Below are 20,117 nucleotides of genomic sequence, written 5' to 3'. Positions count from 1 at the left end.
AGGTACACATCGTCACACCTGAGGGTCACCCATTCAGTCCATAACAGTGCCTGCTCCGCCTGAGACATGCTTGCCCGTGTGAGCACGTGGATGGATGTGCAAAGAATACACATGTGTGACTCGGTGTGAGGAGAGCATGGTTTGTGTGTGCCTGGCCCCTCCCACTCCCTACTTCTTACTAGAGAGTGGGAAGTTTAAGGTTAAGGGATGGACCAGTAGAAGAGGATTCTCAGAGATCAAGGAAGAACATGAAGTAAAGGTTCTTGAGTGTTACGAGAATGCACAGGTCCTAGGTGGCCCTTAGATTTGTGTGATGGTGATAGAGAAGTGGGATTGGGGAAGGAGGCTGTGCCCCCATATGTCCCCCCATCATCCGCATGGTTCCTACTGAAGCGCTTGGCATCTTGTGACCTGCTTCCCACCAGTGTTTGTCAACTGTCCACGGTGCAGGAACGGGAAAACCATTGGTATTCAGGGTGGTGAGCAGTCAGGAACGTTGTAGCCTGGGTGTGCCTGCCGGGGTCTCCTCTAAATCTTCCCAGTTCAGAGCTTGTCAGCCCCTAGTGCCATGCAGGGATCCCTGGATGGGCCGTGACACTTTTTTTCTGGAAGTGAGCATAAATAAAAGTAGCTAACATATTAGATGGGGGGGAGCTATTTACAAATGTCCAGTGGGGAGGTTGCCACCTGCCAGTCCTGGGCGAGCTCAGAGGATGCTGAGCATAACTACCAGGGTTAGCATGACTGCGTGGGCAGCCAGGCAGGGTGCAGAGCTCCCCCAGTGCCGCAAACCTCGAGGGTCTCTTCGCTGCTGCTGACTGCTGGCCCTGCCCTGAAACTTCAGTTCTGGAATGATGTGGTGTATCCATTTGTGATGGGAAGTGACACGGATGTAGACACCTGGGCGGTTCCGGCGGGCACAGCCTTCTCCCCAACTGATCACCCCAGCCTGCACCCATGACTGGTCCACAAGGCACACCAAGGGGCCTCCAGAGTCACCCTATGGGGAAGCAGAGGGCCAATCAGAACCCACCTTGGCCTCACAAAGGTGCCTTCATGTGCTCATCACAGAACCCCTTCCAGGACTTCTTCAGCAAGCTCTCCCCTTGCTGTGATGCCCCAACTTGCCTGTCGTGGCATATACCCAGTGTGGCGTATGCTAAAAACGTAGCTTTTGGGGCCCCATTTCAGATCCAAGACTCACTCGTCTCATTTCAGCTACCGGAACCACAGCCTGCCCTTTGCCTGGGCTTAGCTCCCTCTGGTGCAGTGGTTCTCAGCCTGTGGGTGGCGACCCCTTTGGGGGTTGAACAACCCTTCCACAGGGGTCGCCTAAGACCATCTGCAGTTCAGATATTTACACTACTGTTCATTACTAGCATAATTACAGCTATGAAGGAGCAATGGAGAATTTGTGGTGGGGTCACCACCACATGAGGAACTGTATTAAGTGGTTGGATGGTTGAGCGCCCCTGCTCCAGTGGCTTGCCCTCCCACCCTACCTTACAGGCGTCCTTCTTGCCCTCTGCAAAGCCTGCACACAGCATGTCATCCTTGATGGTTTTGAGCTGGAAGTCAGACTCCGCATCTCTGCTGTACAGCAGGTTGCACCTGGGCGTGTCAATGATGGGCACAGCAAGTTTCTGCAGGATCCGTGGGTTGGGCAGTCGGTCTGGGGAGGAAAGGAAGCCTGCAGCTTGGGGGGACAGTCCTGAGGTTCTGGGCTCTCAGGAACCACAGCTGGCTCTATCCCTCCCTGGGTCTCCTCAGAACTTCGTAGACCGTTTCTTCCCTCATCAGCACCAGCCCTGCTTGCCTCCCCTTCCCTCTCCCACGTGCACAGCCGCTCGTCCTACAGCACCTGCTCCATTTAGCCTTGCCCTACCATGTGAGCAGAGACTGTGTACACCACCGTCAACAGGAAGGCTGTCCTGGAACTCACTCTGTAGACCAGACCTCGAACTCACAGAGATCCCCCTGCCTCTGCCTCCCGAGTGCTGGGATTATGTGTCACGACTGCCCAGCTGTCCTGACCTTTCTTCAGCCACATCCCCTTTCCTCCTCCCCTTCCTCGGTCCCCTCACCTTGTTCACTGGGGCTGCCCCAGCCAGTGACCCAGCACTTCATGCCCGGCTCAAAGACGATGGAGGGGTCGGGCAGACACACAGGAAGGATGTGATTGGTGAAAGTCACAGGCACCTGCAGCTCCACCAGAGCCACGTCGGCACTGGAGGCCATGCCTTGGTACTGGGGGTTGCTTTCCACCCGCTTCACACGGACGTACAGGGCGTGTGGTCCTGGCTGCTGCAGCTGCAGAGCCCCCAGCAGGACTTGGTATATGGACATGTCTGAAGTGCTGATGGAAAGAGCAGACTTGTGAGTACCCTCCTCCCTACAGGGGCAGGTTTTTCTGGTCTGCTGCAGTATCTGACACCTCTCTGCATTCCCAACCATGTCATCTCCATGTTAAAGACTATAGAAACCGACGATCACCCACCTTTAATTCCCAGCTCTCCCTGGCTACCGGGTGACCTTGGCTAAGTGACCTAACAAGTTTTCTGTCCTCAGTTTCCTCATTCATAAGATGGGAGCACAGACTACCTGAAAAGCCTGTTCTAGTACATACATCCATTTGGAGTACAGTGAGGCCGAGCCCTGCCTCTGGATCCCCAGGTCGGCCACCTCAGAGCCTGAGTTTCTAAGAGAAGCATGGGATTTTTTAAATAATCGCAGAGGCAGGCAGGCTCGCTTGGCAGGTGAAAGTGCTTTCTACACAAGCCTAAAAGCCGGAGTTCTGTCAGCAAAACCCGTAGTGAAAGGGGAAGCCTGAAAGTCGTCTTCTGACGTCCTCGTGCCCATCATGACGCAAGCGCCGCCCAGCACACAGTAATAAGGGAAAAGGGGATTGCAGATGTATGAAGAAGGAGGTCCTGAGATTTGGGGAGCCTGAGATTCTAGGGCTGTTTCACACGGATGTGCGAGCTGGGAGTCCTCTTAGGTGATCTTAGGGTGAGGAGGAGGGACAGTCTCTTCCAAATCCTGGGCTTAGCTGATACCCAAGGTCCAGAGAGAGAGATCTGGATTTGAGGTCGGGGAGCATGAGACAAGGGAGGTGTGTGGTGTGTCGCGAGTGCCTGTCGCATTTGTAGGGACAGGACCCCAGGTGGCACGGGCAGAGCAGCTGGTCGAGCAGGGGCTATGGCAGTGGCTGCAGCATCAAGACCTAGAGCTGGGCCTAAGGAAAAATGTTTAATATTATGTGCATGGATGTTTTGCCTGCATGTGTGTCAATGCACCGTGTGCATGCCTGGAGCCTGCTGAGGCCAGAAGAGGATATTGGCTCTCCTGGAACTTGAAATGTAGACAGTTGTGAGCCACCATGTGGGTGTGAGGAGTTGAACCTTGCTCCTCCGCAAGAATAGTCAATGCTCTTAACCACTGGGTTTCTCTGCAGGTCCCTGAAGGAAAATTTTGGAAGACTGGGTGTTATTGAACAAGGCTGAGGTGGGGGGATGGGGGTGGGAGGCTGATGCCAGCGCTGTCTGTGGCACTGAACAGTTATGTGCAGCTTGTCTTGTCCCTGCCATTGGTGAGAAGCCGAAAGGGCCGGGGTCACTTACTTGGAGAAGCAGTGTGCAGCGGTGAGGACCCATGTTGGTGCGATGAGACTGCCCCCACAGAAGTGGGTCCCATTGCGCTGGATGCTGACCTGCCAGGGCCACTCGCCTTCTAAGGCGTCCTCCCCACCAACCATCCGGTTGAACATCCTTGGGTGCCCGCAGGCTGGGGGAACATGGAAGCACTCTCTGAGGGAAGGGCCTGCCATGGCTTCAACTCCATCCCCAACCCACATGCCAGCTCTCACTTTCTGTCAGTGTCCAGGCCTTTCTGGCCCCTGGGCCACTCAGAACATTAGTAGATAAGAGGCCCCAGTACAGCTGACTTTTGATTCAGCCTGACCCTTTCTGGTTCTCACTTCCCATAGACCTTGGTCTTCTCATTTATGACGAGGTGACAAGACCCAAGTTGGGGTCAGAAAGGTTGAAATGACATGGAAAATTCCCATCCCAGAGCTGGACGCATGGGTTCCTGAAGGATGGTCACATATCATGTCTTCTACAGGCTGATGGGACAGGGGTACAGTCATGGTACAGCAGATAAGGTGTCCCCATCCTGGTATTTCCACCATGTCTTGTTTTGCTGATATATGGGAGATTTCTTCCTCCACTGCCTCTTGGAGTTCTGCTCCGCCACTTCCGTCTGGCTTTTCTGCTGTCCCTCCCTCCCTCCCTCCCTCCCTCCCTCCCTCCCTCCCTCCCTCCCTCCCTCCCTCCCTCCCTCCTCCCTTCCTCTCTCCCTTCCTCTCTCCCTTCCTCCCTGCTCTCCCTTCCTCCCTTTCTCCCTCCCTCTCTCTCCCTCCCTCTCTCCTGCCCTCTCGCCCTCCCTCCCCTCCTCTCCTCTCCTTCTGTGTCCAGCCCCTCCTCCATCTCAGTTGACCCCTCTTACCTCTCAGAGCTCTGACCCCTTCAGTCCCTGGAAGTGGGGAAAAGGGGGCATCAGGCAACTTTGCCAAGCCAACGTCTGTTCCTCCCTGCTTCTTGCCTTATCAGAGTCCTCTGAGGACAAGGAGAACAACCAGGAAAGCTAGCACTATGGCTGAATGGGTTGACCTCCCTGCTTGGTCCAGGCCTCCACTCTCCTTGTCCACATGGGGATCCCTTCCTCCACCCCGCACCCTTGTTCTTGCCTTACAGTATGGAATGGGAACAGTGCATGAACCTCAAATTCTAGAGCCGTGGGGTCTCCCTCCCCCTCTTCACCCACTAGTGCCTCAGCTCTGGATGGCAAGAAACCCTGGAGGCCGCTTCCACACATGGATACATCAGGGCCCTCCTTGCAGTCTTTCAGAATGAGCAGGTCTCCTTCAACTTCTCCCCAAGTCCAACTGAGGTCCAGACACTCATGGCCACTCTCTGCTCTCAAGGGGGTTGAGTTGGCCTGGCAAAGATCAGGGGGCAACCTCCCAATACTCTATATTCCTGAGGACTGGGCCCTCTTGCTAACCATGACCCTCTACTGCACCACCATCAAAGTGAGGGGACAAACAGGGAGGAGGATAGGGCAGGTCTGAGGGCTCCAGCACCCACACCTACGTACTGCTCAGCTTTTCACCCAATCCCCATTGGCTCCATTTCAGACTCGGGTTCAAGCTCAGGCAACCCGACTTTTAGCTTTAGCTTACTCTCCTGGTTGTTGCTCCTGTGGGCAGGTCTGTCAGAACTGGGTGAGGTCTCCACCTTGATGGCCACATTTTTCTAAGCCCCAGCAATTGAGCCCAGAGGAAAGGATGAAAAGGAAACCCACTTCAGGATGCTAAATGTCACAGGGACAGCAAATGGCCAGGCTGAGCCACACATGGCCAGCGGCGCCCAGAGCCCTTAATGTCACAGGACGCTTCCTTGTGTAGCTCCCAGTTGTGCAATTCTCAATGCTACTGGGGGACAAAATCCAGAGTGTGGCCTTGACAATGGGGAAGGGTGCAGCTGTCTGTTGGCTGTGTGTGTGGTTAGATGATAGAAGCTGGAGTCACCTGGAAACAGAGTCTCAATAATCTACTTGGGCTGGCATGTGGATACATCATGGGGAATTGTCTTAATTAATTGATGTGTGAAGCCCCAGCCCATGGTGGGCGGCACCATTCCCTAGGCACGGGGGTAGGTTAGTCCTGAACTGATTAAGAGTGAAGAAACTAAGCTACATACAAGGAGTACGCATCCATCCATCCATTCCTCCTACTCTTGGCTCTGGATGTGATCAGCCGTTTCAAGTTCCTGTTGCCCTGAAATGATGGATTGTCACCTGCAGTAGTGAGCTAAAATAAGCCCTGTCTCCCCTGAGTTACTTTTTGTCTTGATATTTTATCAAGGTGCCAGAAATGTAACCAGGACATAGGGGGACGGGAGGTAGTTACTGCTCAGGACAGGACCAGGTTCTTCTCACAGGGGCGTCTGCAGTGGTCACAGGAGACAGACTGTGCTCGGGACTTCTGACCTGTGAGCTGTTTTCACAGGGTGCAAATGTATAAGGTGTAGTGGCTCATAGCTGTTATCCCAGCATGTCCCACACAAGAGGCCGAGGCAGGAGGATTGCATGGAGTCTAAGGCCAGACTGAGCTGTACAATGACGACCTGGTCAGTTGAGGCTCTCTGTGTTGTCTCAAATAAAATGGCTCAGCGACTGAGAGCACTTGGTGTTCCTGCAGAGGACCTGGGTTCAGTTCCTAGCCTGTAATTCCAGTTCCAGCGAATTCAACACACTTTTCTGACCTCCCTTGGCATTATGTGCACATGCATACATGCAAATAAAACATTTATACAAGTAAAATAAAAACTATATTAAATAAATAAATAAACAAAGGGCTGGAGACTGGAGAGATGTCTCATTGGATAAGAACATTTGCTGCTTTTATAGAGGATTCCAGTTCAGTTCCCAGTACCCAGGGGATCCAACAACCCCTTCTGGTCTCCAAAGATAACTGCGTACACTTAACACACACAGAGAGAGTATGTGTGTGTGTGTGTGTGTGAGAGAGAGAGAGAGAGAGAGAGATAGACAGACAGACAGACAGACAGACAGAGAGACAGGCGGAGAGACAGACAGAGAGGAAAAGACAGACAAAGCAATACATACAAATATAATAAAGCCGGGTGGTGGTGGCGCACGCCTTTAATCCCAGCACTTAAGAGGCAGTGGCAGGCGGATCTCTGTGAGTTTGAAGCCAGCCTGGTCTACGGAGAGTTCTACACAGAGAAACCTTGTCTTGAAAAACCAAAATAAAAATAAAAAATAAAATGCAAATGTGACCAGAGACTCCCCCCCCCACACACACACTTATTAGAACTCTGCTGGACCTGCTCTCCAGGCCTGAAGAGTCAGCTTGCAATGCTGCCTAGCCTCGCTGCCCTCTGTCCTCAAGGACACACGCACTGCAAAACTCTCCCGTCTCGTCCCGCAAGGAGCTCACAAGAACCTTCTGTGCATTTTCCCTCCTGCCAGTCTCCTGACCTGTACCCCTCTGTCTCTGCCGCAGCTTAGTCCTTGCAGGCTGAGGCTCCCCGTCTCCGCAGTCCTAGTGTAGACTGAGGTCCACTCAAGGGTCGACTCCAATGGAAGCTGCCCCCAGTTGTATTGTGTGTCTTGGAACCCTCACTGCCCCTCTGAGCTCTCTGCCCTTCACTAGGGCATCTGATCGCACCCAGAGCTCAGGCCCTGGAGCTCTATGGAGGTAAAATTTACCTCTAGGGACCCGAGCACAGAAACTGTGCAGGGATAGAGAAACACCCTGTCAGTGGTAGGGGTTCAGCCAGGGTGTTAGTCTATGCCCCCCCTGGGCTCCAGGTCCCTGCAGCTGATACAGAGCCACTGAGGTCTAAGAAACTAGGCAGGACCAGTCAGAGGACTACTGGGATGCTGGTTACCCTGGGCTGACGTGAGTAAGTCACTCAGGGGTCCAGCCTCGGTTGCAGCTGTATGCGAGCCAAAGGCAGACTGCCGTTTCTACTCTGGCAGTGACCTCGATTGATCCACCCACGGGAGCTGCTAACATGTCACACCCAGTGGAAATGGGCTTTCGGTGCCATTGTCCTTGCTGCTAGAGACCATGGACAGAAACGTTCGGTGACGTTGGGGAGGGAGGGCATCACTGCAGAGATGCCCACCAAATGTCCTCCTATCTCTTGAGCCCGGGCTGAAGCATGATTTGAGGTGACTTGGTTTGTCCCAGGGAGGTGAACTGAGGACAGGGAAGTGTGGCGGCTGCTGGGCTGGCCCATCTGGCCTAGGAATGTGGGAGAGTTTCCCTGGTAGAGAGAAGCCCGGCCCACAGGGAAGGACCTGCCTGGCGGAGCACCTGGCTAGAACTTGCTGACCCCTGCTCAGGATGGGTAGGGCACCGCTTTTGCCTCTATAGGCTGGGCCCCTCTGCAGTCTGCAGCCCTTGTCCCCAGCTCTCTGCTGAGCCTCAGACTCTGAAGACTCCCTGGCTCAGATGGCAACCCCAGTTCACATAAGCCCAGGGACATGAAAGCCCGCAGGCTTGGGTTCAAGTCCTAGAGGCATGGAGTCTTTGTCTCTTCCTTTGTAGAACAGGAAGATAGGCCTCTAGGGGAGCCCCCAAATCAGAGCATGGCACACCGAGAGCCCCAGGAAGATGAGGGTGGTGGCTCTAGCCTTGGGGTCCTTGAGAGGCCCTGAGGGGCCATGGCTACATGCTCTGTCATGCCTTCCCACAGGCCCCCAGCCAGGTCCCCCAGGTGGAATATCTGGAACCGGAGTATATTCTCTGGGAAGCCCGTCACTGAGATGAGGAGGTTTCTTTTAGACTCAGGCAGGCCCAGGAGTTGGGGGGGGGGCGCTCAGTTGGTGCTCAGAGCAGCACAGAGGGGCCCCTCCAGAGCTGTGGCTGGGGGACTGCCTGCCCTTGGATGCAACTCACCAGATCTCAGCAGCAGCGGCAGCAGCAGCAGGGCAGGGATGTGGGGCTGCCTCATGTTCTCTGGCTGGGTGGTTGGTAGAGCCCTGGTCAGCGGTGGCAGGAGCTCTCCCTAGTGCTACGGAGGTGCAGGCTCCATGAAGTGAGGTTTTATGCTGGAGATGAGTGTCAGCTCGGCTATGCAACCCAACCTGTCAACCCTGCCTGCCCAGTGCCTCTTCAGGAGGAAGGAGGTGCCCAGAACACCAACTCCATGACCCGGCCCTGAACCCCAGGGGCCAGACCCCTTACTCTGGACACTTCAGGATTCTGGTAGCAAGATATCCCTCTCCTACACGAGCTGACCGAAAGGCCCCACTATTAGCTGCCCCCTCAAGTGACCGTAGGGCCCACTTAAGCTGGCAAAGTCTACTCTATCCAGAGGCCTTCCATTTCATTCATTCATTAATTCATTCATTCATTCCTTTGATATCTGTTGAGCACCTACTTTTTATCTGACATCAGTGACCTAAGGTGGTTGGGGTTTATAAGGTGAGTGGGGTTTACACTGTTGGGTAATAAACATTGACATTGAAGGACCAAGGTCAGGTTGCTAGTTCAACTAAGAAAGGGGGACCTCGACTGAGCCCCTGCGCCCCCCACCCACGCTCCTGGACCAGCACACCCATCTGCGGATTGGCTCAGGGCATAGGATCCCCCCATCCCCCAAGTCTGGAGGTGCACCTTCAGGGCGTGACAAGAGCACTTCTGGGAAGGCGGCATAGTGACTGGTAGGATGGCTGTCCGGTTCCTGCCCTGGGTGCGTCCGCCGGGCTCCGGGACGTGCGGCCGCGGCGGAAGTGTCCCTAGGAGGAAGTTATTTGGGGCACGAGACTGACATCAGACCTAGCTGGATTCGAGGTTCAGGAGGCCACTCCCTCTAGACCACAGACTGGGTGCAGGACCAGATTCTGGATGTCTCACAGCAGATCCCGCCAGACCAGGGAACGGAGCAGGACAGCGGTGGTGGTGGTGGTGGGGGGGCAGACGAGCCCCGCCTCGGTTTCCCCGTTGGTGAGGAGGGTGTGCAGCGATTCACCCTGTAGGTGTGAGCCAGGGGCGGTCCGAGGATCAAAAGGGTAGCGCAGGGTCACGGAGTGCTGTGGTCTCGGTCTGCCGGGCTTGCTGTGCAGTGCTGCCCTCTGGTGGCTGTCGCCACTCCTGCGCGGTCCCTTCCGCTGTGCCTGTCCCTAAGCCACAAGTGTCTGCTCTTCCAGGGCCCCTGTTCCCTGGAGGTGGCGGAATTCACATGCAGGACTTCCCCAGAGGCTGCCACCTTCTCTACAACTCCTATACAATCATGTTCCCGCAGTCCCCGGGTGGGTGCTCAGGCATGGGGCTCCTCTGATACTGAAAGACCAAGCCGTGAGAAGAGAGGACTCTGAGTTCACACATCCATTTGTTCGTTCGTTCGTTCATTCCTTGTTTGTTTGTTTTTGTTTTGTTTTTGAGACAGGCCAGGCTGGAACTCACTGGGTAGACCAGGTTAGCCTAGAACTCATGGAGGTTCCACTGCTTCTGCCTCCCTAGTGCTAGGATTAAAGTCATGTGTCACTATTGATTTGCTCGTTCTTTCCAGCGTTTGTCCTGAAAGGATTGGATGAGAGCACACAGATGCCCAAGAGTTTTAGGAACAGGGTGCAGAGGAGAAGAAAGGGCTCACCCTGCACCATGGACATGTCAGGAAGACCCTTAAGTTTGAGGGAACTTCTAATCGTAAGTTGTGTTAAGTGTTTCACAGCGACTGGGTGGCCTCACATCAGACAGACAGACAGCGATCAATCCACCCTACCTCTGAGGCCGTCTCTGATCTTTTGAAGCTAAGGGCTTCCCCTTGGAGCGCTTCTAGTTCTCTTCTCCCTCTTCTCTCTTCTAAACGCAATTGCTTTCCACACAACTCTGCCGTGAAGTGAAATGAGCAACAGAAATGAGCGTGAGCCAGTCCCCGGCTACACCCGAGCAGCCTTGGGTGGACTGTCCTGGAGCAGAGGCTGAGAGCACATAGCCGGTGACCATGGGCAACAGCAAAAAGCCACATGTCTCCTACACACTTCCCCACACAGAGGAAGTGAAGGGGTCCAATCAAGTCTCTCCTAATATTAAGAGCTCTTTGGGGCATTTTGAATTTTTTCTTTAAATCATTACATTTATTAATTTAGTGTGTGTTCAAGAAGGGTGTGTGCTCACGTGTTGGTTGGGGGAGGAGGCAGCCACAGGACAACTTGCAGCAGTCAGCTCGCTCCTTCCACCATATGGATTCCAGGGACAGACTCAGGCCACAGGCTTGGCAGAAAACCCCCTTTTCTGCTGAGCCAGCTCACTGGTCCTCCAGGGCATCTTCTGAGGTTAGAAGTCAAGTAGCTATGGTAGAAAAGAGCTATGGCCCACATAGGAAATATGGGTAATGACTTCTTTGTTACTCAAAGCGCTCGGAGAAATGAGTCAGAAAACAAGCAACACAAAGCCCACTGAATCTGAAAGGTAGAACAGGTTAAGGACATAGACAAGGTGACGGGGAGGAAGCTAATTTGGCTAACACATGTGCTGGGAAATCTTCGCCTTAGTAATTAAGGTGATGCAAATCAAAGCCATAGCAAAGGGACCTCGGCTGTCACCTACAGGCTAGCAAAGCCTGGAAGACGGCTACAAGGCAAGGCTGCGGGGAAGTGGGTCAGAGGGTGAGCACGGCCCGGCCTTGGGGAACTGCTGTTTATCTTGAGAAAGGGTTATGTGTTTTTTTTTTTTTTTTTGGTTTTTCGAGACAGGGTTTCTCTGTGGTTTTGGAGCCTGTCCTGGAACTAGCTCTTGTAGACCAGGCTGGTCTCAAACTCACAGAGATCCGCCTGTCTCTGCCTCCCGAGTGCTGGGATTAAAGGCGTGCGCCACCACCGCCCGGCTATGAAAACATATTTTGACAAAAGATAGTACTTTTGCAAAACTAAACCTGCCTGTAATTATAGCAATCAGAAGGCTGAAGCAGAAGAATCAGAAAACCAAGATTTTGGGGGCTATATAGTGAGACCTTCCCTGACTCAGACAAAACAAAAAACAAATTGTTTTGTTTTAAATACAACCTCTGAGGGATTGGAGAGATGACTCACTGGTTAAGAACACTGGCTGCTCTTCCAGAAGTCCTAAATTCAATTCCCAGCAACCACATGGTGGCTCACAACCATCTACACTGGTATCTGATGTCCTCTTCTGGAATAAAGTCAATAGAGCACTTATATACATAAAATAAATCTTAAAAGATAAGTACACTCTCTGAATCAGATTTATAAAAATGCTATTTCTATGAAAAGTGAATAAACACAAATACTCGTGATACAGGGAAAATGAGAAGCAAAGAGCTGGGAGCGTGGCTGGTTTTTGGTTCCTGTCCTGGAACTAGCTCTTCTAGACCAGGCTGGCCTCGAACTCACAGAGATCCACCTGCCTCTGCCTCCCGAGTGCTGGGATTAAAGGCGTGCGCCACCACCGCCCTGCTTGGTTGGTAGAGTCTTTGAGGAGCATGCATAAAGCCCTGGCGTAGATCAGGTGTGATAGTGCAAACCTGGAATTCCAGCACTGGGGAGACAGAAGCAGGAGGATTAGACATTCAAGGTAACTCTAGCACGGAGCTGAAGGCCAGCCATGGGTACCTGAAACCCTATCTCCAAAACAAAACAAAACTTGGTGTGGAAGAGCACATCTTTAATCTCAGCACTTGCAAGGCAGAGGCAGGTGGATTTCTGTGAGTTTGAGGTCAGCCTGGACTACAGAGCAAGTTTCAGGACAGCCAGGGCTACATAGAGAGACTAGAGAGACCCTACCTTTGACAAAAAGTCAAAAAGGAGGGAAAGAAAGAAAAAGGAAAAAAGGAATGAAGGAAGAAAAACAGAATTACAAAAAGTACAACCAGCCGGGCGGTTGTGGCGCACGCCTTTAATCCCAGCACTCGGGAGGCAGAGGCAGGCGGATCTCTGTGAGTTCGAGACCAGCCTGGTCTACAAGAGCTAGTTCCAGGACAGGCTCCAAAACCACAGAGAAACCCTGTCTCGAAAAACCAAAAAAAAAAAAAAAAAAAAAGTACAACCATAAAAAGATTAGATTTATTTTTATTTTATATGTGTGTCTGTGTGTGTGTCACACATGGGCAAGTGCTCAGGCTAAAAGAGGGAGTTGAATTTCCTGGAACTGGAGTTACAGGCAGTTACATCAGATGTGGGTGCTGGGAACCAAACTTGGGTCCTTTGAAAGAGCAACAAGCACTCTTAAGTGCCAAGCCATTTCTCCAGCCCTTTGCTTCATTCCTTCTCTCCTTCCTTCCTTCCTTCCTTCCTTCCTTCCTTCCTTCCTTCCTTCCTTCCTTCCTCCCTCCCTCCCTCCCTCCCTCCCTTCCTCCCTTCTTTCCTTCCTCCCTTCCTTCCTTCCTCCCTCCCTCCCTCCCTCCCTCCCTTCCTCCCTTCTTTCCTTCCTCCCTCCCTCCCTCCCCCCTCCCTCCCTCCCTCCCCTCCCTCCCTCCCTCCCTCCCTCCCTCCCTCCCTCCCTCCCTTCCTTCCTTCCTTCCTTCCTTCCTTCCTTCCTTCCTTCCTTCTTCCCTTCCACAGGATTTCGCTGTGTAGACCTGGCTGTCCTGGAACTCTCTCTCTGTAGAACCAGGCTGGCCTTAAACTCACAGAGATCCATCCACCTGTCTCAGTCTCCTGGGTGCTGGGTGCTGGGCTTAAAGGTGCGTCCCACACAACTGACAATATCTTACTATGTAGTCCCGACTTGGTACTCATTATGTAGCCCAGATTGGCCTCAAACTCATGGCAGCCCCCACCTCAACTTCTCGAGTACCAGGGTTACAGATGTGCACCACCACACGTGACCAAGAAAATGTGATTTCATAACAGTGGTAGCAGAAGCACCCCAAAGGAAAGGCTGCACAGTGTCTGGCCTTGCCTAGCAGTTCTGAAGTCATGTGACTCCCTTTCAAGAGCAAGTGACAGGAATCCAGCCTAGACTTGGGGGTATGGTGGGTGGTCATGGTGGGGGACTTCTTGTGGTCCTCCAGCTACAGGACACAGTGACTGTGCCCATCCTCCCTCCAGGGTCACTGCCTATCTCTGGAGTGCCTGCAAGCTCAGGACTCTGAGATGATTGCTCCATCCCCAGTTGTGAATATGCTGCTGCCTGGACTCTCCTCAGGGAATCCCAGCTTTAGAGGAGCACTCTTCCACCCTATTGGTGTGGACAATTCCAAGGCATGCATCCTTGATTGGCCCTTGGGGCAGGAGTTTTTAATGGAACAGAGAGGAGGGTGCTGAGAAATGAGAAGTCACTCTCTCAGGCACGTATGAGACCATTTCATGCATGAAGCTCCCCACACCTTTACCCCACCATCTACACGCTATTCTTGACAGCCATTGAACTTGGAACTATTGAGGAAAGACAGTCTCCAACCAAAGGAACGAAGAGGAAAAAGTAAGCAGAAGAGGAAGGCTATAGAAAACAGCCTAACCAGAGGTGCAGAAGTTTCCAGAGGGGAATTCCAGAGTAGCAAATCCTGGACTCTGGAGGGCAATGGTCACAGCTGGGATGCTGATTTAGGAGTTCCTGGCATGCAAGGCTGGCATCATCACGAACTGGGCCTCTGCATTGTCGTTTTAGCCTGAGGGGACTATAAAAGCTGTGTTCCAGCCCAGCAAGCTTCAGGTGAGGAAAACCTGAGATGCAAGGCAAGGAATCCAAACCACTGGGGACGGTAAAGGGTCCCAGTGGTGAGAGTAGCACCTAGAGGTGATGTGGGACAATGGCCTGCACCCTGTCACTTGTATTTTAAGTAAATGCTGATTGACCAGTAGCCAGGCAGGAAGTATAGGCAGGGTGACCAGGCAGGAAGTAGAGGCAGGGCAATGAGAATTCTGGGAAGAGGGAAGTTTCAGTCTGCAGTCATCACCCAGACAGGAAGCCAGACACAGAGCAAGCAAGATGTGACTGCCTCACTGAAAAAGATACCAAGCCGTGTGGCTAACACAGACAAGAATTATGGGTTAACATAAGTTGTAAGAGTTAATAAGAAGCCTCAGATACTAAGCCAATCAGTTAATAATTAATGTAGACCTCTGTGTGATTTCTTTGTGACTGAATGGTTACCTGACCAGGCAGGACCAGGTGGGACAGAAAACTTGGTCAACAAATGGCGCCCAATGTGGGGCTAACCAAATTCACTTAAAAGTCTGAGAGAGCTAAGGAAGTTATTCTAGACAGAAAAGAACAGAGTTGGGCTGGAGAGATAGCTCAGAGGTTAAGAGCACTGACTGCTCTTCCAGAAGACCCGGGTTCAATTCCCAGCACCCACATGGCAGCTCACAACTGTCTACAACTCCAGGGTCTAACACCTTTACACAAAATATACATGCAGGAAAAACACTGGTATGAATAATAAATAATTTTTTAAAAAAGAACAGAGTTAAGCTTGGCTTCTTGATATCAGCACTTTCTTGGGTGGACTCTGCTTGCTAGAGGCAAGCACTCTCATTTAAGAGAGGCTTCCTGACTCAGCTTTAACTACAAAACCTTTCAGCTCTTTTAAGAGGTCCTGCTATGAAACACTTAAATGGTGTTGATTAAAAGCTGACTTCATACTTTTTGGTGGTGGCAGGGACCTTGAAATTCCATAGAGTTGTGGCAATAAACATGGCTCCAGCCAATACTTATGCCATGAAGCTAGACTCTCAGAAAAAAGCTAAGGAATGGACTGGATCTAGCCATCAAAGCCATGACTTTAATCTTAGCAATATTGCTTAGCAAATTAAAGACTCATGTAGTCAGAAAAAGAGAGATATACAGTAAATATAGATTCAAAGACAAAGAAAACCTCTAAACAGTTTACTGTGTGTTTAAAAATATATGTAGGCTTGGGAGAAAAAAAAGATAAAAATCCTTAAAAGAAAGAAGAAAGACTTGTGGTGGTGGCACACGCCTTTAATCCCAGGCAGAGGTAGGTGGATCTCTTGAGTTCAGGGCCAGCCTGGTCTACGGTCTACATGAGCTAGTTCCAGGACAACCTCTAAAGCTACAGAGAAACCCTGTCTTGAAAAACCAAAAAAAAGCCAGGCGGTGGTGGTGCACGCCTTTAATCCCAACACTTGGGAGGCAGAGGCAGGTGAATCTCTGTGAGTTCGAAACCAGACTGGTCTACAAGAGCTAGTTCCAGGAAAGAAAGAAAGAAAGAAAGAAAGAAAGAAAGAAAGAAAGAAAGAAAGAAAGAAAGAAAGAAAGAAAAAAGAGAGTAGTTGGGTGTGGTTGCACACACCTTTAATCCCAACACTTCGGAGGCAGAGGCAGGTAGACAAATCTCTGTGAGTTCAAGGACAACCTGGTCTACAGAGTGAATTCCAGAACAGTCAAAGATACACAGAGAAACCTTGTCTCAAGAAGCCAAAAATTAAAAATAACAATGAAAGAAGTAGAGGTAAAATAAAGCCACGTAAAGATTAGAGATGCACAGAGAATCTGGATACTGCATGTTATTGGGTTGTCTTTAAATTGCTTGATGACTGAGGAAGGAGCAAAAGCTGCTAAAAGACATTTGTTTATAAAAGCTGCTGGATTAATCCAATGTTTTGACTTAAAAAAATTTTTTTTTTTTTTTTTTTTTTTTTTTTTTTTGGTTTTTCGAGACAGGGTTTCTCTGTGGTTTTGGAGCCTGTCCTGGAACTTGACTTTAGAATTTAAGTCAAAAGATATGTTACTTTGGAGAAGAGGTTTTGCTTTGTTTCCACAGGAAATGAGAGACTGTGGATTCATTCTGCATTAAGAAAAATCAGGCTTGACCAAGGAAGACCCCCTGAGAAATCTCCTATAGGAGGAATGGCCCAGATGTCAGAGTTCTACATTCAGAACAGTTCAAAGACTGCTGCCTGAGATGATCAAGCCTCACAGGATACTCCAGTCAGGACTTGATCATAATTCTAAATTTCCTTTAGGTCCCCATAAGATTATTAGCACCCCCAATCAGCAGGACAAATGCTGGAAAACTATGCCCCCATTCCCCCAAAAATGGATTATCTTTGTTTAGAATGTTGGTTACAAGATGTTATGAAAAATGATCTAGATAAAAAGCTAAACAAAGGAGACTCGATTCAGAGTTCTTGGTTTTTTTTTTGTTAAAAGAGGGAAATCCTTGGGACAATGGTCTGTACCTATCACTTAATAAGAAGCCTAAGATACTAGGCCAGTTTATAATTAGTCAGTTTATAATTGATATAGACTTCTGTGTGATTTCTTGGGACTGAACAACTGTGGGAACCGGGCAGGACAGAAACCCGGTCAACATAGTGGGAAGAGCCCAAGAGCTGCTCTGAGTTCTGTAAGGTGTAGCTTGCTTCAGATGAGTAAATATCTTTTCCCTTCTCCTTGCTTCCATCCTCTCTGTTTTTCAAGAGAGGGATTTTCTGTGTAGCTCTGACTGTCCTCAAACTCACTCGGTAGACCAGGTTGGTCTGCCTTTTTCTCCTGAGTGCTGGGATTAAGGTGTGTGCCACCACCACCCGGCTCCATTCTTTCTTCTATTAAAGAAGAATATGTGAATGTGTGTGTACTTGCTGGGAGGGTATATATTCGTGCACATGTGTCTGTGTGTGTGTTCGTGTGTGCATGCATGTGTGTGTGCATGCATGTGTATATGCTCTGAAGCCAGAAATTGATACTGGATGTCTTCTGTGATCCTGCCTCCCTCTCTTCTCTTTCTTTCTTTTTTCTTTTTTTTTTTTTTTTTTACGATTTTTATTTATTGTGTATACAGTGTTCTGTCTGCATGTATGCCTACTTGCCAGAAGAGGGCCACCAAATCTTATTACAGATAGTTGTGAGCCACCATGTGGTTGCTGGGAATTGAACTCAGGACCTCAGGAAGAGCAATCAGTGCTCTTAACCTCTGAGCCATCTCTCCAGCCCCCTCTCTCTTCTTTTTCTTTCTGTCTCTCTCATACATGAGAGACTTTATGTGCTACAGATTTGAATTCACATCCTCACATCAAGTTTGTAAATTAGGCATGTCAGCAACTGAGTCATCTCCCCAGCCCCTTTAAAAATGTTTACACCTGTCGGGCGGTGGTGGCGCACGCCTTTAATCCCAGCACTTGGGAGGTAGAGGCAGGCGGATCTCTGTGAGTTCGAGACCAGCCTGGTCTACAAGAGCGAGTTCCAGGACGGGCACCAAAGCCACAGAGAAACCCTGTCTCGAAAAACCAAAAAAAAAAAAAAAAAAAAAATGTTTACACCTTTAATCCCAGCACTCGGGAGGCAGAGGCAGGCGGATCTCTGTGAGTTCGAGGCCAGCCTGGTCTACAAGAGCTAGTTCCAGGACAGGCTCTAAAACTACAGTGAAACCCTGTCTCAAAAAACAAAAACAAAAACAAAAAACAAGTTTACTGTTCGTTAGGTGTGTCTCTAGTCTTCACCAGGTCTCTTTTACTAGAGCTGCTCAGAGTCCAGGCCCAGCAAGGGTGGGACTTGCAGGGTGGGGGTCAGCAGCTCTGCCTCGGGTCACCCATGATGTCAAAGCTGGAGACGTGGAATTCTATGTCGTCCCAGTTCCTCTGCACCAGAACCGAGCTAAATGTTTCCTTGTGAGTCTTCTTGGCTACCATCTCCTCTCTCTTCCCCGACAAAGTCACATCAGAACAAATCCCTACACAGAACTCTTATTCCAGCTCACTTCCCTGACCAAACCTCAACAGACAGATGCCCACAGAGATGCCTTATGTTGATCATATTTAATTGGAGAAGGGTGTCTTTTCTGTCGTGGCAGGGTCTCTCTGTATAGTCTAGCCTGGCTTCAAACTCTGGCTCCTTCTGCCTCCAGTCTCTCTAGTACTAGGATTATAGGCGTGTGCTACCGTACCTGGGTAAAGTTTGTCTGTCTGTTTATTAATGTAGAGTCAGACTCTTAAGCCATACTGGAGACTCAGGTTCCTTTCCTGGCCAGAACACAGAAGAAAGGCGGGAGAATCAGAGTTTGGGTTTCAAACCCCTGGAGTGCAAGCCCACCCTCTGCTTCACTAGCCAGACCTGCAGCTGGTCCTGCCTGGTCTCAGCCTTTCCAGTGTCCCCTCCCTCAGCTTCCCCGGGAAGCTTCCAACCCAGGGTTTCACTTTCTTAGCAGCCTCCTCCTCCTCCTTCCCCATTTCCTCCTTCTGTTTCTTCTCTATATCAGTCCTAGTCTTCTGTGGCATTGGGGCTGGGACTCAGGGCCTTGAACATGATAGCTAAGCACTCTGAGACATTCCTAGACTTGGCCTTCTCTTCCACCCCCCCCCCAAGATTTATTTAGTATGTATATAGTGTTCTGACTGCATATATGCCTGCATGCCAGAAGACGGCACCAGATCTCATTACAGACGGTTGTGAGTCACCATGTGGTTGCTGGGAATTGAACTCAGGACCTCTGGAAGAGCAGCCAGTGCTCTTAATCTTTAAGCCATCTCTCTAGCCCCTTGGCCTCCTTCTTTTTTTTTTTTTTTAAATAACAATTTTTAATTTTTGATGGCCTCCTCTTTTTTTAACTAATATATTTATCAAACACAGCAATCACCCTCTCCTGTTGGCACTCCCAGGGCTATGGGCTGTGGCTCACCCTGTCTCTGCATCCCCTTCCTAGCCTCCTTAGGTCTCTTGAGCACATCACCCCACAGCCCTCCCCCTGCAGTAGGCATCTTGTACCCTGCTCTGACATCTGGCCACAGCTCGCTCCTCTCTGCTAAGGCACTCTCTGTCGGTTAGATCTCAGCCTTTGTCCTGGTCAGTTTTCTGTCAACTGGATACAGCTAGAATAGTGGTTCTCAGCCTTCCTAACGCTGTGACCTTTTAATACAGTTCCTCAGGGGCTGGAGAGATGGCTTAGTGGTTTAGAGCATTGCCTGTCTTCCAAAGGTCCTGAGTTCAATTCCCAGCAACCACATGGTGGCTCACAACCATCTGTAAAGAGGTCTGGCGCCCTCTTCTGGCCTTCAGGCATACACACAGACAGAATATTGTATACATAATAAATAAATAAAAAAAATTAAAAAAAAATACAGTTCCTCATGTTGTGCTGACCCCAACCATAAAGCTATTTTTGTTGCTACTTCATAACTGTAATTTTGCCACTGTTTTGATCCATAATGTAAGCATCTGATATGTAGGATGACCTTAGGCACCCCCTGTGAAAGGGTTGTTTGAACCCTCAAGTGGGTTGAAACCCAGGTCGAGAACAGCTAAGCGAGAGCCATGCTAAGAAGAGGGACACTCATTTTTTTTTTTCAAAAAAAAAAACCTCTGTAAGATTTGCCTGCTTGCAGATCTGAGAGTGCATTTTCTTAATTATTGGGGGAATGTGTGAGGGCCCAGCCCATTGTGGGTGATGTCATTCCTGGGCAGGTAGTCCTGGGGTACTATAAGAAAGTAGGCTGAGCAAGTAAGGGGTATGGCAAGCCAGGAAGCATCAGTTCTTGCCTCTAGGTTCCTGTTCTGCTTGCATGCTGCTTGGAGCTCCGTGGACTGCTCCGGGAGAGCTTTGGAAGATGGGAGTATCGAGAGGAACTGGAGGCCTGGCTTGTGAAGTTTCAGAGGAAAT

General features: G+C 50.5%; 1 protein-coding gene across 1 annotated transcript; it reads right to left on the bottom strand.

Annotated features, from left to right (window-relative positions):
• On the bottom strand, nt 1-8,549 carry LOC130877711 (serine protease 27). Its single transcript, XM_057775230.1, has 6 exons — nt 8,495-8,549; nt 4,507-4,533; nt 3,621-3,783; nt 2,085-2,356; nt 1,503-1,672; nt 1-1,000 (listed from the first exon to the last, which is right to left on the bottom strand). Exons 1-6 carry the CDS (start codon nt 8,547-8,549, stop codon nt 707-709), a joined length of 981 nt encoding a protein of 326 aa, XP_057631213.1. The 3' UTR covers nt 1-706.
• Nucleotides 8,550-20,117: the final 11,568 nt, after the last annotated feature.

This window comes from Chionomys nivalis, chromosome 7 (genome assembly GCF_950005125.1).
Source record: "Chionomys nivalis chromosome 7, mChiNiv1.1, whole genome shotgun sequence".
Lineage (NCBI taxonomy): Eukaryota > Metazoa > Chordata > Mammalia > Rodentia > Cricetidae > Chionomys > Chionomys nivalis.
Note: the sequence above shows the minus strand (reverse complement) of the source record. Positions and strands in the feature narration are given on the sequence as shown.

Excerpts from the sequence above, each read along its gene's own strand:
- LOC130877711 (XM_057775230.1), bottom strand. The coding sequence starts at position 8,549 with ATGAGGCAGCCCCACATCCCTGCCCTGCTGCTGCTGCCGCTGCTGCTG. Across the intron at positions 4,534-8,494 it reads GCCGCTGCTGCTGAGATCTG|GGACTGAAGGGGTCAGAGCT; the intron begins GTGAGTTGCATC and ends CCCCACTTCCAG. Across the intron at positions 3,784-4,506 it reads AGGGGTCAGAGCTCTGAGAG|CCTGCGGGCACCCAAGGATG; the intron begins GTAAGAGGGGTC and ends ATGTTCCCCCAG.